At 30.8% G+C, this 24,554-nt stretch overlaps 2 protein-coding genes across 2 annotated transcripts; one reads left to right on the forward strand and one right to left on the reverse strand.

Moving 5' to 3' along the window:
- Positions 1-324: 324 nt before the first annotated feature.
- LOC125811118 (uncharacterized) lies at positions 325-2,404 on the reverse strand. The gene is made up of 2 exons (XM_049490613.1): positions 1,876-2,404; positions 325-1,457 (listed from the first exon to the last, which is right to left on the reverse strand). Exons 1-2 carry the CDS (start codon positions 2,193-2,195, stop codon positions 581-583), a joined length of 1,197 nt encoding a protein of 398 aa, XP_049346570.1. The 5' UTR covers positions 2,196-2,404; the 3' UTR covers positions 325-580.
- Positions 2,405-13,410: 11,006 nt separating this feature from the next.
- LOC125810685 (xyloglucan glycosyltransferase 4) lies at positions 13,411-16,700 on the forward strand. Its single transcript, XM_049490158.1, has 4 exons — positions 13,411-14,387; positions 14,889-15,197; positions 15,289-15,693; positions 15,807-16,700. Exons 1-4 carry the CDS (start codon positions 13,779-13,781, stop codon positions 16,446-16,448), a joined length of 1,965 nt encoding a protein of 654 aa, XP_049346115.1. The 5' UTR covers positions 13,411-13,778; the 3' UTR covers positions 16,449-16,700.
- The last annotated feature ends 7,854 nt before the right edge of the window (positions 16,701-24,554 follow it).

Consider the following 24,554-nt stretch of genomic DNA (forward strand, 5'->3'; position numbering starts at 1 on the left):
TTGGCTTTGGGGTTTTAGATTCTAGAAAAAAGAATAACAACGAGATTCTTTAATAAATTATTTATACATATTAGGTGGACTTTTAACACAAATATAGAATTTGCACCAAAATAATTGAATTATGTTGAACTCCTAATTGCAATGCTAGCTCCACTGTTACCTCTAATATTATATTGTTGATGACCACATTCCTATAAGGTGTTCCACGTTAATTGAGAAAATGAATGTATATGATCTCGGTGTTATTAAAAACATATCTTGGGTGCAAGCCACAACAAAATAAAAACAGTAATTATTTTTAAAGAAACGAAAAGGACTAACTTATAACTTAAAAACAGAGAGATTAGATTCTGCAGTTATCATTAGTTCATCTTAAGTAGAGACAACAGTGTGAAGAAGATTACAAACAGAAGTCTATATATATAAAATATATATACATATAGAAGTGGAAGCTGGCAACACATTAACATGTACCAATTCAATATCTTTCTTTCTTGCAGATATCCTCTTGTGGTCCGGCGCCTTTCTCCAGACTCATAACGGAAGCTTAATGCATTAGACTGTCTTTTTTCAGGTATCCTCATTCCCATTGACACACAATTTTCTGAGTGTTCTTGAAATTAAAGTTAATTAACAAACTTCCATCCATTCTCCTAAACACAAAACTCTCCACCAAAACATAACAACTAAACTTTCTCCAATAGCCATTCTCACTTTCTATTTCTTCTATACCTTCCACTCTTACATCACTTTCTCCTCCATCAAACCATCCCCTTCTTTCTTGTATCCATCTCATTTTCTCAATAACACCACTATGCAAACCAACTTTCTCCAATGTACATTTATTTCTATATTCCTCTTTTACTCTAAACCAAACAAACGCGCCACTCCCTTCTTCATCTTTCACAGCTTCCGTCCCACTTATTAAAGTTAGCAACTTCCTCACACGCGCGTCAACCTCCACGGGTGCTCTGTTTCTTCTTGTTACATTCTCACAAGAAAATATTTGCTCCCACCAACACTTAAGTGTCACTTCATAAAACAATGATTTATTCATCTGTTCTTTAGTTTTAGTTTTCCTCTCTTTTACTAACACACATGGACTATACCATTTGCCAAGAATTATCGGAACCGAACGTTTGGATGATGCTTGGATGTTTAATTCAGGGGTATCTGAACCTGATGGTTGAGAGGATGATTGGAGGCCTTGAGCTTCTTTCAAATTGACTTTAAGTGAATGGATACTATTAACATGCCATCCTTTTTTCCTGAGAAATTTCGGAGGAACACCATCGTAGGCTACAGATTTTGCATAGAAACCACCAAGATCATATGGACAAATCTCGAATTGTTGATAGGGATCTTTGTGGTTAAAAGGCTTTGGATTTAAATCGTTCATCGAATTGTCAAAGCAACAACTGTCCATATCTGCTTCTTTCCAAGATGTATAGGCCCTCCTACATGAATTGATCGAAATGAACAGTTGATATACAAGGAATAATACAGTACTCATATGATCAAGTCAATTATATAAAAAATTATATACTCCGTATCACTTAGTACTACTAGTTGATTATCTGATTAAAAATGGAGTAACTTTATCACATGTTAAATTACTAGAGGTAGCAATATAGTAGTCGGCCTAGCCATAGCCTCACGATAACATGACATTAACCCTATGATTTGGATTTTAAGTAAGGACTTAGCATGCTCACCCTGACGTACTCTTTTAACAACAGCTAGTGGCGTAACCAGGATTTCAAGGGGATTCAAAATTAAAATAAAATGTACGTACTCTTTTTTACACGATAAGTGCATATAACTTAATTAAATCCGAAGATGTTAGTATAGGATACGCGAAAATAAGGTACGTACCCTTTATGTCTGCCTTTGGCTTTGATAACATAGTAGCGGCCGGATGCTATTGGTTGATCAAGAACAGGCAAGAACCAAACTTTGTGAACACTAGGTTCACCAAACTCTGGATTATGAACAACTTTCAACACTCTGTCTTGAGGAAATGGAAGCTTAGTGATACTGCTGTGCTTACAAATGCCCCAACAAAAAGTGTCCATTTCTTCTGATTCTTCATCAGTTAGTACTAAATACCCTGTAATTGTTGGTGGATTTGTTGGAAATTTTGTAAGTGCTTTTGGGAAATTCCTGTACAGAGAACGTGGTGCTGTGGCAAACATCTTTGCTAATTTTGTGCCAGTGTTTGATGTTATGCCTAATTTTTAGGCTTGGGAGTTATTTATACTATATATGATATTTTATAATGTTTTCTTATGAGAGAAGGAATATACAGAATGCTTCTATTTCTTAGTGGCTCTTTACATATTGATAGGATTTAAAGTTCAGTCACGATAATCCCTTGAAAAGGTTTGGGATTATAATACTGCTAGTAATAGATTCAGCCAAATAGGGATAAATAAAATGATTTGATTTAAAGTGACAACATGTACTAACAAAAAGGCGCACTTGTAAAGTTTTTTTTAAAAAAGACTTAATAATTGACAATCCCTTTAACTTAGGACTTAGTAATAACTTTTATTTAGACACTGAATCTATTTCAATTAAGCATTTGAACACATTATAATAAAATGTTTGTATTAGATATTTTTGGATCAATTTTGAAAAAGTTTTGGCGTGATTTCTCAATCATCCATGAATGATGTGTTTATATAAACACTTTGTCATGTTTACGAATATTTAATTAGAACACTCTCTAATTTAAACATCTAGATGAAAATTACTGATGAATTTAATGGTCGTAGATGATTGTATTAAGCTTTAAAAAAAGTAAACGAAGCTAAGCAAGCACCAGAAAAAAAGAAAAAGCAAACAAAAACAATGATTGGCGACTCTCATACCTCAATTTCCACTTACTTTACATGATATTGTTATAATATGCTTATAATGTGTACATATATATAAAGATTTAATAGTGGCATAACGGGCAGCTTCTTTAGGGTGTGGACAGTGGCCATTTATTCAAATGTGTACAAAAATTGGATAAAGCAAACTTTGGTATCTTTAGGTTTTGTGTGGACAAGTAAAGCAAATAATTACACTGGAACCGATGAAGTGGGGTGGCCAGCGGCCAGTGGGAACCAGTTTTAGGTCGAACTGAGTAATAACTAATAACAATAACTATCCACCCCTGACTCATCTTTATACACCCGTCATTAGTAGTGACGAAATTAGAATTTTAATTTTATGAGTTCGGAATTTTATAATAACAATTTTTTAAGGGATAATAATTGAATTCAAAAATATATATATTTCAAAATTTACTAACATAAACATATTATTTAAGCAAAATCTATTAGATTCGATCGAAATGCAAGCTCCGGCCCCTACCATCCAGTAAAGTTATAACTTAATCCAGAAAATTTGCTGATATAAAAGTAAGCAATGAGTTATCGCATTCGCATAGTAGCTACGTGTTATATGTTCCCCCACCACCCATAATTAAAGGAACTGAGTACGACATATATGTGTGATTTACATTTTACACTCTTAAGCCTGGTGTATTACTATTATCTTGTTTGGTACTCTTTTTCAATCTATGTATAACTAATACACTCTATTGTGTATTAATGTGTGTATTGCTAATGCCATGGATTTGTTTTAATGCATGCATTAGTATGATTAAAGACTCAATTTCCCCTCAAAACCTTTTTTACATCTTGTCTACCATAATAGTGGAGCGTATCTTTGTAAATTAATTTTTTTATGCAACGCATGCTATTTTTTAATGCATCAAACCAAACAATGCATAAAATAATCTATGTATAACTAATGCAAGCATAACTAATACATGCATTGCTAATGCAAGCATTACTAATACACTCGATTTAGTATTATTCTTATACACTCTACCAAACGATCCCTTAGTATAAAAATTAAAAATAAAAGGTTTAAATTTATCCTGATAGACTTTATTTTATCCACATTTGAAACTTGGAATAAAAAAAATACTATCGATGTTACACTTCCATATCATATTTACCTTTATTACCAGTGACACTCCACTTGGACGTACCATTTATTCTTGGATTTATATTGGACAGCCTTTTCTTAAGCCTTGTAAGCAGTTACACCTGGACTTATTGGTTAGCTGTCTAGGTTTTTTAACGTTCTTTAATTCTGGTCTTTAACAATTTGCTTGACGGTTGTTACATATCATTTCATAATAATGTGGCATATAACATTTCGAAGGAAAAAGAAGGGTTGGTGTGATAAGTTGACATGTCATATGGCTAAAATGGATGGGGTGAATTAAGGGTAAATTTTAGGGCAAATTACAGAAATCACATACTTTTAAGACAAAATTACAATTTATCCCTTAAAAGTTTACAATTACAGAAATCCCTCAAACGGATACAATAATATAAGCGTTGATACATTAATCTGATGCGCGAGATACATTAATCGTTAAGTAAGATACATTACATTTTATACATGATATACTAATCTGATGCGCGAGATACACTAATCTGATGCGCTGATACATTAATCTGATGCGATACACTAATCTGATGAGTGAAAATGAGGGATTTTGGAGATTTGTAAAACTTATAGGGGATAATGGTAATAAGTAAACTAAAATGTGAGATTTCTATAATTAATCCTAAATTTTAGCCGCTTTTATAACATCACGAGTTTATCCATATATTTGTTGATATTAGCTGCTGTTATTTGGGCCCATCAAATATTATGCTTGTAGAGAGTGTATTGAATGAAGCCCGGGGGCCGCTTTACATGTTTAGCCCAAAATAGCAAAATCACGTCTCTAAACAATTACTACTATATTTTGTAACTTGGAAAAAAAAAGACAAAATAACCTCGGTTAAAGGTGGAGAGTGCTTACCATCCAATCTATTCTCTCAAATGAATTTTTTTAATTTAAAAAGTAAATTCATCCACTTTTATGCACAAATATTTGACATTTGAGGAGAATACCAATTAGGTTCCATGAAAAGATTTGAACTTAAAACTAAGGAGTAATATATGATTAGTATTTGTATATTCAACTTAAGAAGTTAGTTTAATTAGTAGCATGCTTTATATTCATATATTTTTAAGAAGATATATATGTAATATGAATCCCCATTGTCCTTTTTCAATATCCTCATAAGATGCAGTACAAAACCTATATATAAAACACTTCAACATTTTTAGTCTAACATGGACTATCACAACTCATTTTCTATACAATCTAGTACGAAAAAATGCAACATCTTCCCTCTCGTTCCCCTTTCCCTAGGCCTAAATATTTGAGTGGTCCAATTTAGTCACATTGTAACATATGCATGGGAAACATTGTAACTAAATTGGATCAAGCTAAGTAAACTATAGATCATATCAAATTTGAGTGGTCCAAATTAAATTATTTTTTTTGGAAAATTCTGATCTTGATATTTGATGTAATGTTGCATGTAAGTTGGCCATAATGGGTGCCACAATGTGAGCATAGAGAAGGACATTTCAACTGCTAGTTTGCTCCAGCATACTCACGTTTTCCTTTATGTGCTTGTTTGTTTACAATTGAAGCTCTAAGTTTATAGGCTTACAGCAATGCATGTTAAGGAAACAATTTGCCTTCTTCTGTTGTATACCCTAGATAATTCTTCAACTTGCAGTTTCGGATTTTGTGTCATGTGATAGAACCATATTCTCTGTTTAGCGTATATCCATAGAATCTTCCATTAAAAAAAACAACTTTTAACGGCTATAAATATACATATTAATAAAGAGTGTCAAAGTCTTTACTGACATTAGTTAATTGTCATTGGATCCAATGTCACTAAAGGCTTTAGAGGCATATACAAAGAGTGTTAATTCCCGCTAAAAATACATATTTAACAACAATTAAGTTGTTGTTGTTAATTAATTACCACTAAAGATCATTTTTTACGTAGTTTTCATTTGCTTTTAGCATGTAGTACAATCATACTTCTCTATAAAAATATTATTGGTTCGGATACTTTTTTATGTTATAGCAAAATATTGTTATAAAGAACATATAAAAAGGTCTAACTGTAAACTATATAATATGAAAAAATGGAATCCAAACGAAAACTTGACTGTTATAAAGAGGTCTACCAGTAATACTATAGTATAGCATTCTCATGTACACAATTTTGTCATGTGTAATTACTTGACATTGATCACTGCCTCTTTATGATTTTTTTCTTCTTTCATGGAGTTATAAATTAGCTCTCACTTTCAAGTTTAATGCCTCAAAAACATTTAAAATTTGAAATTGTTGATTGTGAGAATCTGTGGCTACAATATTCTTGATGGTAGGTTAGAAGTAACTGTCAGTATTTGTAGTGTAGCATATGATTTAATAAAGTCATTTGAGTTTTATTCAATTAGTGGAGACACGTTATTAGTAAAGTGAAACTTTGACATTAGCAGATCTGGAATACAAAATGTTCAGGTTTAGACAAAATACAGTGGGAACATGGGTTATTAATGATACATGTTTTCATAATTAGCTGGTTAATTACATAATAATTAATGCCCTCCTCCTCCTCTTTATTTTATTTTTCCTTGATTGTTAAATGTAATATTTATTCATTCTTTTAAATATCATTGTCTACAATATTAAAGGCCCAACAAAAAAAAAGAAAAAAAAAAAAGAGTTTGATACAGCAATGCACAGGGTGGCTGGGCACATGGAGGGTTCACATAGGGACATAAAAGGCCACATGTGGCCCTGCCGTAAGCCTTCGGTTATGACTTGGGCTTGTTGGATGAGGTTTCTGATCCAATGCTTGGTTGCTAGGGTGCATCAACACTTTGCATCATGGGTCGATAATGTTAGGCGTCTGGTCAAACTCAACTCCAAAGGCTAGTTATGAGGTGAAAATTGTGAAAAATCGTGTAAAGTGATATGTTTGCTTAACTAATGTGGGGCATTTAACATTCCCACATGTCCAAGATTAAACATCTAAAGTGTAAACAATATAACATTAGAAGAAATAAATATTTGGCCGAATTTAATCTCAAAAGTTATTTCATGAAGAGGTGAAGTCGGTCTCAGGATGTACAAGGAACACACACCTCAATTTATGCGGGACATTTAACACTCCCTAAATCGAACATTTTACGCATGAACAATATAATATGAGAAGAAATATATATACATTTGGTCTTATTAATTTCAAAAACTAAGTCATGAAGTGAAGATTGTCCAAAATGATATAACGAGATACATTAACATTTAAGTAACAACGCTTCATGCTTATGATTGAACCTATGAAACGTAAACAACATACATCAAGGTCCAGAGTTTAGAAGCATAGACAACATAACATGAGCACATATATAGTACTTACTACTAGATAAACCAAATTAAAGCGATTGATGGGTCAGGGTATGATATTCAGTTATTTGGATAAATATAAGAAAAAAAAAAAAAAAAAAACAGCAGCTCATGATTTTCTCAGTGCTTCCATATAAATGCCAGGATTTCTGTGATGGGTGTCACCATCAAGCTGTTTGTTACTTAAACCAATTTCCTAGGCCAAAATGTAACACTGACTTTTAAGTTTTAATGTTAAATCCAGCTCTTGTTTGAGTATTATTAGGCTTTATGCTCACATCACTAATTAAGGCAGTGCAATTAGTGTGGAAGTCAAACCTGGACTAATTAAATCTGGGATCTGATGCATTTACATAATTAATGGAGTGTTTAAGAAATAATTCCCCAATAATTAGAGTTCAGTGTGTTAAAAACTTAAAATTAATTAGAGTGTGATTAAAGGTCTAACAGTCAACTTGATTTGTTTTTAGAATGCATGAGAAGGATTTTATGTAGAATATGCTAAACTTGCTAGGCTTTTAATTTGATTATTTCTAGACAAATTGATCAAATATTGGGTACATAGTCACCACATCTAATAATGGAAGGTATACAAGTGTAATTAAAGGAAACGATTTAACGTGGGATGTGTGTGACTATGGACCTACACACAAAAGAAAAAAAAAACAAATTATATTATTATGGTGTAACATCATAAATCGTATAATTGAGTCCAAAATGAAGAAATCTAATAAACAACTCGTTATTAAAGATTGTCTTGTCTACGTAAGCAATCAGCAAATATGAACACATATGTACACTTTCATGTGAAAATCCAGAATACTCTCATAACGAAAGGATCCTTAACTTGTCTTTCCTTGCACTTGCACCATTATTAGTTGGGGAAATGAAAAAGGTTCTCACTATTATCATTTATTCTGGATTTAACTTTTATATATTGACAGTTAAATATTTTTTTTTATATGATGGGTGAATTTTAACCGACAACAAGCAAGGGCGAAGTTAAACTTGAACATAATAAATTTTGTTTAAACTCAGTATTTATCTTAATAGTTTATTGAATATATATAAATATTAATTTAAACATAATAAATTTTAGAAATTAGAATTCAAAACTCATAATTGGCAAATCCCTACTCCTTCTCCAATTCATGTCTTACTTCTCAAATATTGTTTCACTCTTTATATGAATGGTTATTTGTAATAATCTTTTAAATAAATTAATAGCATGACATTTCTATTTCACCTTCAATATTACAAAAGCTAAACTCCTACTTATTTTACCCTTTTGGTGGTGGATTAAAGTTTGTACAAACTTATAATATTGCTAGAATTTAAAGAGAAAAAAATACAGGAAAAGGTAATTACATGTGTAGAGTCACTACTGAAAAATTACTATTTTACTGAAAGATATTTATTGAAAATTCTCATTGATATATTGATTAAATTGGTGAGAAAAAATAATAATTGTGTTTTTATATGAAAAATTAAAGAAGTTTGCAAGTATTTTTAGTGAGAAACTGCTCTAAATTCAATGGAAAACTAATTTTAAAAATTAATATTTTATAATATAAATTTCTCATTAAATAAAAAAAACTCTTTAATTCTAGTGGTTAATTACTATTGGTATAGTAGGGAGTAGGGACATTATATTAACTAGGAGGTGTCATGTCATTTTTAGGACATCCAAAATGACAAAAGAAACAAGTCAAAATTAACAAAAAGGTAAATCCGAATCAGATCTTTTCCTAAATAATTTTACAAAAAAGAGATGAAACTCCTTTTGATTTGTATGAATTATTCAATGATCATTAAGTTAATTTTAGCTTCGTTGACTCACCTAACATGTAAATTGTTCTAATATGTACTCCTATTTTATAATTACGTTGTTTTAATGTCATTTCTCTCACAAGAGAGTTCTGCTCTTTCCGACCTATCAGATTACTAAATTATTATTATGATAAAATTATTATGTTATGTATTGTTATCTTATATTTAAATTATTATGTTATGTAAAATATTTTTAAATTAAAATTTTCATCTTATCATTTTAATTTTGTGCATTCTTCATAGTGAAAATTAATAGTGATATCAAACTATATTAAAGTGACGAAAATTAAAACAATTGAAACATTATTAATTCGGGATGAAAATAGTATATATTAAATGATATAGTTTTTAAAATGTTATATTACATTTAAAATGAATTACTAATAATAGAGATATAATCAATGGTCTTATAAGAAAAATAATATGCTAATTACAAAATAATAATAATAAAATAATGAAAAACTTAAATAGAGAGGTGAATAATAATTCTCCAAATTTGGAGCACTACTATTCACCTCTCTATAAATAGAGAATAGAGAGTCATTTAGAGAATGGTTGGAGAGCTCATTCTCTATTTTACTCTCTAAATATAGAGAATAGAGAATAAAATAGAGGTGGATCGGAGATGATCGCTAATGTAATTTTACAATAAATTATTCTTCAATCATTTGTGTATTGTACGGATTTGAAAGGCCCGAAGATAAAAAAAAGCAAATAGTTTCATCATGCATGTCAGAAATAAAACATGGGAAACTAGACTGACACTTGTAATTTATCTTACATTAATAAAGTGCCATTTTAATGGCTTTAATATGGAGAACTAATAATAGTATAACTAAGTTGAAAAAGAAAAAAAGAAAAGGTCAACTACCGCGTTTTGTATGAGTTACCGAGTTCCATAAAAAATTATAAGTTTATAAGTTAATTTGAAAATCAAATACGGTGATCATTGAATTAAAATAAACTTTACTCAAATTTTCTATTTTCACCGATTCAATAAATACAAAACTAACCTCTTTACATGTAATTTTATACGGTTACCATGATTTTACTAGAACTACCTAGTGTAAAATTTTCATCTCAAATTATCACTTAGGGTGTGTTTGGTATGGAGGAAAATGTTTTTCTAAAAAATATTTTCTTAGAAATAAGTGGATTTTAACTTATTTTTTTATATTTGGTTGGTGAGTATAAATATTTTGTAATGTTTAGTTGGTGAATGAAAAATATTTTTCATAAAATATCTTTTATTTTTGGCTTGATACTGAAAATACTCTTTAGGAAAATAATTTATGTCTCGGAAATCAACCTCGATAATTGATCTAAGACCCGATCCCAACACCCAAACTAGGACAAGACTTTGATAACCATTCAAAAATCCAACCTTGAGATTTGACCCAGGATATGACCAGACTTTCGACCCAAGAATATTTTTTTTCAAAAACCAACGGGGTCCCCCGGGGGTAGCATAAAAATGACTTTTTAAAAAATTTGAAATATTTTTCAAAAGCAATTTTTAATTATTTTTTTTGATGGGGTGGGTTGGAGTAAAAATTGATTTTTTTAAAAAATTTGACATATTTCCCAAAAATAGCATTTTTCTCAAAAAAAAATTTTACGAAAATGGCCTGAATGGGGGTGGGGGTAGAGGTATGGGGTGGCGTAAAAGTAAAATAAAAAAATTAAATTTGAAATATTTTTAAAAAACAATATTTCTTTTAACAAAATAATGTTAATTACTACTCGTTAAAAATGAAAGATAGTGTCGTGTAAAGATAGACTGCAGAGTTAAATACACCAATGACAAAATGACTTCAGAAGGGAATATAACCAATTCACGCCAAGTGTCTCCATCTTAATTTTTCTTACATGCCTCTTTTTAAAAAATATTAATCGATATGACTTTTTAATTATTTTAATAGTCTTCAAGTATAATTATCACTAAAGTAGAATAAAAAAAGACAATTTCAATTAAAATTTTGAAAAATTTAAAATATCTATTTTTAAAATTTACGTAAGATAATTTGAGACGGAAAGATCGGTTGATGACAACTATGGTAACATGGAAAAGATTGACTTGAGGAGGCGGCAGGCGCGGTTTCTTTCTCTTTTATAACAACCAAAAAAGAAAAAAGGAATTAGAAGACCAAAAATTCATGTTTAACGATCCTAATCTGTGGAAAAAGACACGCTATTTTACAGATCATCAGACTATATTATTTTCCATGAAAATGCTGTGACGTATGAAACGACAACATAGTCCCTTTTGTTTTGAGTTGGTCTAAATCAGTCCCTTGCAATATGTTGTAATGCAGTTTTCAGTCCTTTATGTTTTTCTTGAAATTGACTGATCATTCATTCTAGAAAAAAAGGTTTGATATACCTCTTGAAACTTTATAATTTAGAGTTGATGTAATCCTTATTACAAATGTGGTTTACATATATCCTTATTAATACAGAAATGACTCATATATACATTTACTGTTACACAAAATGAATTAGAAAAAAGAAAAACATTTCTAATAGTAGTTTCTTTCAGTTTAGACCGTTCACATACTTCTCATGATTCTTATAGTTTAACTCTAAAAAAAGAAATCATGACAATTAAAAGTGGACTGATGAAGTATTTCACTATTTTAGATTGTACATCCTTTAAGAAACTAGATAAGTTTACCATTGTATTCTTATTTAGTGTCCTCTTGAAGGCAAGTTTTCAATAAATGAACATAAATTAGTTTATTTTGATTAATTAATGAGTAAATTTTAGGTTTAGCAAACATAAAAATCATTTTAGTGTTCTATAGCTACAGTTTTGTTATTTGCATGATTTGTATAAAATCGCAGGCAGTATCTGATTGTATAAAATCACATGCATCTGATTTGTATAAATCGTGGTGATTTGTATAAATCAGGTGTCCGTGTCTATAAAAATTGTGTTTGTATATGTATATGTTCTTTGTGTTTGTATATCTGCATAAAATTTGAATTTGTATACAATTGAATCGAGTTGAAACAAATGTATTTGTATATCAAATCTCTCTCTCTCTCGCTTTATACAAACACAAATTATACATTATATTTTGTATAATTTGTGTTTGTATAAAGCGAGAAAGAGAGAGACAAAAGAGAACTAGGCAAGAGAAGATTTGTATTTTAAGTGTATAAGACGAAAAATAATAATAAAAAATAAAAATAAAAAAAAATAAAAAATAAATAAATATATATATATATATTTGTATTTGTATATACAGTTCTCTCTCGCTTTATACAAACACAAATACAATTTATATATTTGTATTTGTATAAAGTGAGAAAGGCGAGTGAGAGTGGCGAGCGAGATTAAGGGAGAGTGGCGAGCGAGATTCAGGGAGAGAGGTGAATGACAAAGTGTTTGCTACAAATTAGAATTAAATGAAACTGTGGTTATAACATTTATTTTGAATTAATAGTTTGTTATTTCATACCATTTCTCTTTAATTAAATTGACCATTAATCATTTTGTTTTCCTATGTTGGTCAAATTCATACTTTTAAGGCTAATAACTCTCAAGAGTAAAATATGAATAATAGTGTTATTTATATAATGATTTTGTGAAATGACAAGTATTAAAAAATATTTATTTTTAGTAAGTACGATGTGTAAATAGGAACAAAGGTAATAAGATCCTGCTTGGCTTAACTTTAAAAAATATATTTTTAAAAAAAGTCAAATTTAAGTAACCTTTAAGTTAAAAAATGAAAAGTATGGGAGTACCTACTTTTAACTTTTTTTAAGTCGTTTTAAACTTGTTTTAAATTATTTTTAACTTTATCAAATACTCCCAAAAACTAAAAAATGACTTAAAAGTAGATTTGACCAACTTTTAACCAATCCAAACATACTCTAAATCACTTTAAAAAAATCAATCCAAACAACCCTTAATTTGGTCAAAAATAGTAAGTATCACCTTTACGATCAAATGTGTTCAATGTTGATAACATTAAGGACTAAAGCTACTCTCATAAATATTTGAAGGACCACTTTAGAACATGGTCATTTTTGTACGTCATGAAGAAGCCGCGGGGGTAGAGGGAAAATTGATGAGTTGAATATTTAAGATTGTGCATTTTGGCTGTAATTGGCTGTCATTTATCGTTTGCAAACTGGTTCTGTTTTTTTGTTGATGTACTGTCCAGACGAATCTGGTGACCCCCACTCCCCCTTCTTTTCACTATTAAAAATTGTTGACACAAAAAATTATTATATAAACATAAAATTGTCTTCCTTCTTTGAACTCACTAATCTCTTTCCACGCTTTCCCTTTTTGACCCGCCTGTTTAATCAACAACTCCTTCACTACTACTGCTAATTACTTATTAGCAGACATTAAATTACAACCCGAAGCTTCCATGTGCCACACCAGTCTCCACTGACACCTCTTTTTATTTCTTCTTCTATTTCTCACGAGCATATTCTCCATCTATTTTCTGTTCAAGATCTAAAAATTGTACTCTCTCTGTGTCACTATCCAAATGACATAGCACAACATAATTGAGTTTACAAACACTCATTTATTATCGTTTTGCTCAACTTTTTCATCTGGGTTTTGTTTTTTAAGAGATTTTTAACAATGGCGCCGAGCTCTGTTGTTGTTACAATGGAGAATACGAAAAATATTTCATTAGTTGAAGTCAATGATTTGGATTCACCAGCTTTTAGGGATAAAAACAAGGCTGCAAATCCCAAGAGATTTACTAAAGTGCTGTTACTGAAAGCCCAGAGGACACTTGGCTGTATCCCAAAAACATTTGCTTCTGTTAAGAAACGGATTGCTTTATCAGATGAAGAGCCAAAATACAGGGGGAAGTTGTACAGATTTATTAGAGCTTTTCTTGCTATATCAGTGGTGGCTTTGTGTATTGAAATTTTTGCTTATTTCAATAAGTGGGAATTAAATCTGGTGAATCCTTGGGAGGTGCAAAGTATTTTGCAATGGACTTATATGGCTTGGATTTCATTTAGAGCTGATTATATTGCTCCTTCCCTTTCAAAACTCACTACATTTTGTATTGTGCTTTTCCTTATTCAATCCATAGATCGCCTTGTTCTTTGTCTTGGATGTTTCTGGATGAAATTCAGGAAGATTAAGCCAATTATCAATGAAGATGCATCTGATCTTGAGGATGGATCTTATTGCCCTATGGTTCTTGTACAGATTCCCATGTGCAATGAAAAAGAGGTAACACAACTTGAAATATTCCCTATCTTAGCTAGCAATAGATTTTGAAAATTTATCTTTATATATTTATGTATATCTGTTTAGACATGAAATTTGATCTGATTTTCAAGTTCCCACATACTGGTCCAAAACAGTTTTGGGGGTTTTGGAACTTCCACTCCCAAAAATTCAAAATTTTCAATTTCGAATTCCAAAATGGCAACTTTAAAAAACCCCAATTTTTCAAGTTTCAAAATCTATGATCAAATGGGAATTAATATTGTGGTCATTCTTGCTGATTGTTCAGTTTAAACAGATTTTAATTTGACGGGTTCAATATTTATGTTCACACAATTGAATCCATTGCCGTTTTGCAATTACGGGTAGTATTTGTTGAAATCTTTAGTGATTTTTCACATATATATGATTTTTGCATCCGTTTAAGCTTGTGTTGTTTTTCAATTCTCCGATAATAGTGTTTGTGAATTTAATCTGATTATCTAATTTTCTTGAACTCAATAGGTTTTTGCACAGTCAATTGGTGCTGTTTGTCAGCTGGATTGGCCAAAAGACCGATTCTTGGTACAAGTATTGGATGATTCAGATGATGAAGTCCTGCAGCAAATGATCAAGAATGAATGTTTATCCTGGAAAGAGAAAGGGGTCAACATTATCTACAGACATCGGTTCATCCGAACTGGTTACAAAGCTGGCAATCTTAAATCTGCAATGACTTGTGACTATGTTCAGGACTATGAATTTGTTGCAATTTTTGACGCGGATTTCCAACCAAATCCTGATTTCCTTAAACTGACTGTACCTCATTTTAAGGTAACAAACTAGTTCAATTGCTCAATCTGAATTGCCAGTTGCTAATCTTTTTTACGAGGCTAAATAGTTCTTTTCGATTTCTGTTATGTAGGGAAAACCGGATGTTGGACTTGTTCAAGCACGCTGGACCTTTGTTAATCAGGATGAAAACTTACTTACTAGGCTTCAAAACATTAACTTGTGCTTCCATTTTGAGGTGGAACAGCAAGTGAATGGTCACTATCTCAATTTCTTTGGATTCAATGGAACAGCTGGTGTTTGGAGAATTAAGGCTTTGGAGGAGTCCGGTGGATGGTTGGAACGGACAACTGTTGAGGACATGGATATCGCGGTCAGAGCACACTTGTATGGCTGGAAATTTATCTATGTTAATGATGTAAGGGCACTTTGCGAGTTACCAGAATCATATGAGGCTTACAAAAAACAGCAGCACCGTTGGCATTCTGGTCCTATGCAGCTCTTCAGACTATGTCTTCCTACAATCCTGACTTCCAAGGTGAGAGTTGCTATCTATTATCTTCGCACTTCCTATTCAACTTCCCAAACCCGAACATTCAAATTTCAGACTATTATTAGTAAGTTTAACCGTTTTGTGCATTGTCGTTGCAGATCTCTGTCTGGAAGAAAGCCAACATGATATTCCTTTTCTTTCTTCTAAGGAAGCTTGTATTGCCCTTTTACTCATTCACATTGTTCTGTATCATACTTCCATTAACAATGTTCATACCAGAAGCCCAGTTACCTGCTTGGGTTATCTGTTATGTCCCTATAGTCATGTCCATTTTGAACATCCTTCCGGCACCAAAGTCTTTCCCTTTCCTAATGCCATACCTCCTATTCGAGAACACAATGTCCGTGACAAAATTCAATGCCATGGTCTCGGGGCTATTTCAGTTGGGAAGTGCCTATGAATGGGTGGTCACCAAGAAAACAGGCAGATCTTCTGAATCAGATTTGCTAGCATTTGCTGAGGAGGAATCAAAGAAAATGAACGAAGAGAAATTATCAAGAAGGCTATCTGAATCTGGTCTAGAACTATACGGAAAACTAAAAGAACATGAACAAGAGATCCCGAAGAAAAAGAAGGCAAACAAAATCTACAGGAAGGAATTAGCACTTGCTTTTCTTTTGCTGACTGCAGCTGCAAGAAGTCTGTTATCTGCACAAGGCATTCATTTCTATTACTTGCTGTTTCAAGGCTTAACTTTTCTTATAGTTGGCTTGGATTTAATTGGAGAACAAGTCAGCTAGCAAAAGCAAAGAGTTTTAATATTTTATTTGGAATGTCATCATCTGTTTAGAGACCAAAATTTCTGGTTGAGTAGTAATCAAAACTTGGCTACAAACTGGGATTTTCACCATAAGAATAGTTACAGGTGAATTTTAAACAATAGCATACTCACATTCATTCATATATACTTTTTATTTTATTTCTTTTCATTTGTGAAATTTGTAATTGCCTTTACTATATCAAGCAAAATAATGAATTGGAAATATTGTTTGGCTTACTGTGAACTGGGATATGGATTTCTGAGTTTACACAATGGCCTTTCTTCTTCTTTATTTGTCGATTGTAAATGTAATATTTATTCATTTGTGTAAACACATTGTTACATTGATGAAGTTTACTATTTGGAAGGAATTATTTGTCACCTGATCTTCTTCAGAAGTACAGTTTCTGAATACTTTTGGTACTAAGTCTAAGAGTGTATCCTTTTGAATGTCACAATCTGTAAAGTAGAACAGAGTTCAAAATTTCAACAACGAACGCCTTCTATCTTGTCTCTCCTCCTCCCAAGAGATCAAAGAGAGAAGTGACAAATTTAGTCATACAGTGGAGAAACCTTTGAAGAATTTGAGTGGTCCAATATCTCAGATAATCTTGCAGGTAAGTTAGCCATGATGGGTGCCACAATGTGTGCAAAGAGAAGGACATCTCACCTACTATTTTGTTGGTTTATCCCAGCATACTCATGTTTTCCTGCATGTGATTGTTTGTTTACAATTAAAGCTTTTAATAATTTTACAGCAATTCATGTTAATTAAGGAAACAATCTGTCTTCTTCTGCTGTCTACCCCTGATAATTTTTCAATTTGTGGTTTGTTTTTTGTGTGTGATCATGTAATAGAACCATCTTCTCTGTTTATTGTATATCCACAGAAACTTCCTTTGCTTTTCACATATTTAGTATAGTCAAACCTCTCTATAATGACGTCATATGTCCAGATATCTTTAGGCTGCTATAGCGAAATATTATTATAAAGAACATATAATATAATACAAAAGATGGAGTCCAAAGAAAACTTGGCCGTTACAGGGTCTAAATGTGGTACTATACTATAACATTCTCATGTGCAGAGTGTTATTATGTGTAGTTACTTGAAGTTGATCACATCTTTTTTACTTAAAAGTTAATAAATACATACCACTAGAGTCACTAGCATTTTGTACTTGAATTCATGATTGATTGATAAGTTGTTCTCATTTGGAAGTTAAAAACGTGTTACAGAGATTTAATTGTTCTTTTTTTTTCCCTTTAAATTCATTCTTTGAAATATCATTGTCTTCAATAATAAAGGCCCAATAAATAATTTTTTTAAAGAAGTTTGGTACAGCGATGCACAATGTGGCTGGGGCCTGGTCACATGGTGGGTTCACATAGAGACATAAAAGGCCACATGTGGCCCTATCGTAAGGCCAATATATTAAATTTTGTTAATTAACGAATATGATGCGCCGTATCCTTATGTTATGACTTGCTTGGTTGATAGGGTGCATCAACATGACCCCCCCCCCCCTCCTTTCACCCCTATTATTGCTCTTTCACTTTGAGATAAATTCAACATTTAGAATCATCGATTCATAATGTTATTCAAAAAGTGAATTCATCAAGTGATAATTGTCCAAAATTATATAAAGAGATACATTTGCTCAACCAATGAGAGACATTTGAAGTCCAGACAACATAATATAAGCTTGGTGAACTCAATTCGTTCAAAAATTAGCTCATCATTTGCCCAAGACAATATAAGGAGATATCTTCCTTATTCCCTCAATGAATGTGGGATAATTAACACATTCCTCTTGCATAAGATTGGACATATGAGGCGTAAACATCATATATGAGAGTCAAGCGTGGACTACAAAACACAAGCGCGCAATATTGGATAAACCCAAACAATTAATGGGTCAGGCTGTGATATTCAGTTATTTGGATAAAAACAGCTCATGATTTTCTCAATGCTTCCATATAAATGTCAGGATTTCTGTGATGGCGGGTGTCACCATCAAGCTTTTGTGTTACTGTGTTTGTGATAATATTAGCCAATTTCCAAGGGTAAAGTTTACAATGTCTTTTACATATTTATTCCACAACGTGTTTGGGTATTATAATTAGCCTTGTTGCTCATATCACTAATGCAGTGCAATTAGTGAGGAAGTAAACCTGGACTAATTAAATCTGGGATCTGAAGCAATTACATAATTAATGGAGTGTTTAAGAAATCCGCAATAGATCTATGAAAAATAATTAAATTTATGTGTGCTGTTATTAATTATAGTATGATTAAAGGTCTAACAGTCAACTTAATTTGTTTTTTGATGCATGATGCATTAGAAAAAATAATTAGGGTTTAAATTTGTTAACTTTTTGACAGGTTGATCAAATATTGGATGCATGGTCACCACATCTTATAATAATATAATGGAAGGTACAAGTGAAAGGCACACCGCGATCAGGATTGTGGTGGAGTGGTATGTATTCAGGTTCGAGTCTCTTGGTTACGGAGTTGTGTTGTTAGGAAGAGTTTTACCCCAATTCCAATATGGACTTTCGGATTTAGTCGGACTCCGATGTAGATATCAGACACCTGATGGAAAACCTAATGTAGACTTTCAAATTTAATCGGACTCCGATGTTGGAATGGAATCAAAAAAATAAAGAAAGAAAACGGGGTTAACGTGGGGTGTGTCATGTGTGGACCATGGACCTACACACAGAAAAAAATCATATGGTGCAACATCACAAATAGTATAATTAAGTCCAAATTGAAGAAATCTTTTAATAAACAAACAAATTGTTATTCAAGATTGTCTTCACTGCGTAAGCAATCAACAAATATGAACACATTTGCACTCCTTCATGTGAAAATCCAGAATACCCGGAGAAGATCATATCCTTGTCTTTCCTAGCTGGTTCAGTATTTGAAAAGTAAAATTTTAGTTTTAACATATCAAAGATAAAACAATAGTTTTTTTTTACCCTCACTATTAATTACTTATATTCAATCCATTATAAAAATCTAAGATTATATACTCATAAATTAATATATGTATTGTGATAAAATTCTCGCACAAATCATTATTTCTTAAAAGACGCAAATACTAGAGTACTTCTATATATTAAGTTATTAGCACTATTGTTAATTAATTAAGTATTACGTCATCATTATTTCTTAATAGACATACGTCAGAGTACCTCCATGTATTAAAACATTATTGTGATAAAAATTCTCTTACCAATCATTAAATTTGTTTGCGCTTCACATAATCATTAATAAAAATAAAAGTATGGCTAGATAATGCTAATTATTCAGGACCTTCATTAATAGTTGGACCATTTATTTGAAAAAATGGGCTTATCCGATTGATATTTGGGCCTTGATATTTTGTACTTGGTCCATCATAAATAGTTAGAAGATTTAGTCATATACAAAAAATTTAAATATCATCTCGAGTTAATTTTTCAACTCATTGAATTGATTTCTAGAATGTCCTTTGGAGCGGGCCGGGCTTAACCTAGCCCTTTAAGCTAGGGCCTATGTGGTTCTAATCCAGACAAATTTGAGCCCAATTTGATTCGATGGGCTTAAGTAGAAAGGTCCATCACAAACCATAACCCATTAAGTGAGTCTGATGGGACAGACTGGGTTTATGGAGGGTTACCAATTATAAAGTTAAAATTTTACAATTTTAATACTAAGTAAAGTGTTAAAGTTTGGAGATAAAGTTTGGTTTTTAATAAAAATAAAAATTGGTGTATAAGTTTTTTAAAAACACAGTCAAATCTAAATTCTCAAATTTTAATAGGTGAGAAATCTTAGTAGTTGTTAGTGAGAATTTGATTGTCCACTTTTGTAATCTCTTACCGAATTTCCCTTGCCCAAATTTTTTTTCGAGAAAAAATTTACTATGTATAAATGAATTTGTCATATACGGGCAAATCAATTTAATGAGTGGTTGGGACATCTAAGTCATCCTCTTCTTTTTTTCCTCCCCAAAATCGCTTCATTTGCGAAGCTAACGTAAATGATTATTTATCGAGTTTCGTATTATTTTTGAAAAAAATGAATGACAAGTTTAATTATGAAAAGAATTTAAAACACTAACTTAGAACGTGTACCAAATAAAATCCAAACCACCCTATAACGGAATCATCTCTTTTTAATTCAGAAAATAATGTCCAAACACTAATATGATTTTCACATTTCCTTTTTATTCCCTAGAAAAATGCCTAAACATTCATATTTTCACTCTTCTTTTATTAAAGGTAGAGTACTTTGATGAATGCATGGTTCGAGCCTGTAGAATTTCTTTTTTGTCGGTAACGTCATTTCAAAATGAGCCTATAGGGTACAATTCGAATCCAATCGATCTCAAATGTGGATTTCGGACACCTAGCAGATAAAAAAAAGTTAAAGAGGATTATGAAAAATATAGATTAAAGACTTCTCATACTCAGGAAATTTAAGAAGTTGTCTATGATACACTTGCTTTATTAGAAGTAAGGTGAATGGTGGGGTGATTAAGATATGTGATTCCACTTCTTGCTAGTTGCAAATTAATTAGGCTTCCCCCCCAAATAAATCATAATCTAATATTTGACGGCTATAAAGACGGTTAACGAGATTAAGATATGCATTTACACTTCTTGCTAGTTGCTAGTAATTGTTTTTTTGCAAGTTGCTACTAATTAATTAGGCTCTTCTTTCATAATCTATTATTGGAAGGATATAACAAAGATATGTTTAATTATTTCACATCATACGGCATTGTCCATATATAGTTTTCTTTCCTTTGGCAAGTGAGGAGATTTTGTGCACTTATATATTGCATATTAATCGTAATGAAGCAAATACTTCTATCTGTACACGTTTTAAAATACACCATACATTGGATGTTTTTAAAAGACTTGTCCTTTGAGGAAAATTAGATGTATCCTCAAACCTCCTATATACAATTAATTGTTGTTTAACAGGATGGGCTTCATTAATTAATTTGTCTAATCATATGGTTACGGATCTTACTCCCTCTATTCATTTTTACTTGTTATGTTTTGATTTTTGAAAGTCAAATGGTATGAATTTTGATTAATTTTAAAATGTAAATTTTCATCATATTAATATGAGAACTTAGAAGAATTGGAGCTTGTAATATTGTCATATAGATTTTTACTTTCTAAAATATGGATTTACAATATTAAATTAATCTAATTTAATGTAGCATTGAAGATTAGTCAAACTGACTTTAGTGAAACAAAATTTACTTGTTAAATTTTTTTGGAGGGAATATTAAGTTAAAATGTTAAGTATTCCCTTCATACCGATTTACTTGTCAAATTTTGATTTGACACATATATTAAGAAAAGAAGAATTAGTATAGTGAATTTACCATTTCACCTATTAATTGATAGGATCTCAAATACATATACTCACTATATTTTTCAAATACCATAATTCAATATGAATAAATTGAGGGTATATATAATAGAAAGAAAGAAAAAATGATTCTGTATTATCAAACATGACAAGTAAAAATAGAAATGAAACTAAAATATTTAACGAATAAAAGTAAACGAAGAAGTATATACAAGTCAACACAACAGTCCCGATCGATAACTTGCTTCTTGAGATTAATCTTATCATATAGCCTTTGAACGTTGAAAACATTACTCTCACCGATCGACTTTTCAAATAAATTAAAACAGGGGATTAATGTTTCTCCATATGTCACATTTAAAACGGCGACTAGAATTTGGATGAGAACAAAATTCACATGAAAAAGTATATACAATACTAGTACTTTTTAGAATCAAATCCTTTTAAACTAATTTTCATTTTATTAATTTCCTACTCGAAATATTCTTTTTTGATAATTACTGACGTTTTCATTAACTTTTCATATTTTTTCTAGAAATGTAAGAATCTGTTTTTATTAAAAAGAATCTCAACTTTGAAAAATTTAACCAAGACAAGTAGACAACTTTAGCTAGGAAACTCGATCGGTATATGGTTTTCCTCAAATATGGATATTCTGCCAACGATATATATAATTTTTTTCGATTTTTTTTTTTGCTAATTACTGACGTGTTTCCACCATTTCTTCTTTAAAATGTAGTTGTTATATTATTTTAATTAAGGATATCTTATCTTTAGATAATTATATTGAACGAAGACAGCTTTGAGAAGTCGGTGTATCTGTTTGCCGACAACATTAATTTAATTAAGTCATGTGTTGTTGTTAACTAGTATTGAACTTTTGGTTTTAGCGTGTAAGTAGTAACTTAGACGTTGAATTACATTAACTATCAGATTAAGGAAACAGAAGAAGGTTAATTAAGAGTTTCACTTTGATATATGGCTGGATAGAGAAAAAAAACAATTCATTTTTGCAATAAATTTAGTTAACGTTCTAATTTAGGTACTTGCTTTTGTATAAACGCAATTTTCATAAAGAAGGTTTATAAAACTTACATATAACACTTGTTTAATTACTCGTAGAAGGAGAACGCAAGATTAATTACAAGATTAAAAATGATAAAAAAGAATAGCTAATTATAAGGATTAATTCTCTCACCAACAATTGATCTAGCGTTTTCTAATATATAACACTTCTCTTCGAATATACTAATTAAAAGTAAAATTAAATTTTGAAATGTTTTAGGAAATATATGAAAGGATGTAATAAGGTCTACTAGCGTTTATCTAGTACTCCCTCCATTTCCTTTTTATTTATCAAATATACAACTTTTCATTTTACGTATTTACCTTAGTAAATCAAGAGAGAATTAAATATTTTTTAATTTATTATTATCATTAAATAATTATTTTTTCAAACTAATTAGAGTTCTAATAGTTAAATTTAATTTTAAAATACCATTAATTAGGTTATTAGGTTCAATGTACTACGTAGTAATCATTATCGCGCTATTTTAAGAAAGGTCATTTCCTTTGATTAGTGATTGGTTATAACTATTTTATGCATATGATTAGTGGTCCAAATTTCAATAGTAGAACAATTTAAGGGATTCATATCTCACCAAATTCACAAGTAGTTGTGGCCAAGATTGCTAAAGAAAGAGCAAATCTGGAAATACGTACAAAATGAAGTCTTTCCTCATCAGAGTTTTTTTTTCCAAAAAAATAGTAAATGAGCTGTATACTAATATTCAAAGTTGAACAAACACTATCAACTTCATATTTTACGATATGGAAAATTTGATTCCATAAAGCAATAATGCATTTTGAGACGTAAAAGATTTGTTTGTACAAAGAAAGTGTACATTCGATGCAATGTATGCATCCAGTAAATATAATTAATTTTAACTCTAAAAATTTATTAAACAATTAAGAAGCAATAGTACGGGAAAACTTCAACATTATTAAGAAAGTTTTTATTATATGATATAAAGGTGTAAATGTGTTATCTCCTGTATTCAGATTAGCAAATCATAAAACAATTAAGATGAGAAGAAAAAGAAAAGAATTATCCGAGTGCACAGAAGTCACTGTGTGTCCTTAAGAAATTTAATCCACTCAAGTACCCAAAGTTGAAGATTAATTCTTCCAAGATAAAACGGATAAAACGCAACATGTTGTTCAGTTACATTTTTAGTAAGCAACACTCTCCACTTCAGGAATTAAAAGAAATTGTTTGGCCACTTCTGTTTTATAAAGTTTGTACTCATGATTGCTGGAGCCTGCATGAATGGAGAATTTGTTATATTTTATTATGACAGTCATATCTATACAATTCAATCAGAAAAAAATAATCTCAAATTTAAAAATGAAAACTGCCATAATTTTGTCCAAATAAAAGATTTTTATATGTGTACCGTTTTATTATGAGATGAATAAAACTTTTTAAAATATCATTTACCTAGGCATGCATAAATTTACTTCCAACCCATCAATATCCCGCACTATTTAAAGGAAGAATCTTTTCTTTGATTAGTGTAATGTTTCTTTCTAAATATTAGCCTTTTAATTAGTTATCCAGTAAATACCAATATACAATATTAGAGGGACTCAAATTTCACCCAACCCACGTAAGGAAATAAATAACAAAGTAAATATGAA

The sequence above is a fragment of the Solanum verrucosum genome, unplaced genomic scaffold (genome assembly GCF_900185275.1).
Source record: "Solanum verrucosum unplaced genomic scaffold, falcon-dt-bn FXZP01000032.1, whole genome shotgun sequence".
Taxonomy (NCBI): domain Eukaryota; kingdom Viridiplantae; phylum Streptophyta; class Magnoliopsida; order Solanales; family Solanaceae; genus Solanum; species Solanum verrucosum.

Bases quoted from the DNA above. Each gene is read 5' to 3' on its own strand.
- LOC125810685 (XM_049490158.1), top strand. From the start codon at position 13,779: ATGGCGCCGAGCTCTGTTGTTGTTACAATGGAGAATACGAAAAATATT. The intron at 14,388-14,888 runs GTAACACAACTT...TGAACTCAATAG, and splicing joins CCATGTGCAATGAAAAAGAG to GTTTTTGCACAGTCAATTGG. The intron at 15,198-15,288 runs GTAACAAACTAG...TCTGTTATGTAG, and splicing joins TGACTGTACCTCATTTTAAG to GGAAAACCGGATGTTGGACT.
- LOC125811118 (XM_049490613.1), bottom strand. From the start codon at position 2,195: ATGTTTGCCACAGCACCACGTTCTCTGTACAGGAATTTCCCAAAAGCA. The intron at 1,458-1,875 runs GTACGTACCTTA...CAATTCATGTAG, and splicing joins GCCAAAGGCAGACATAAAGG to GAGGGCCTATACATCTTGGA.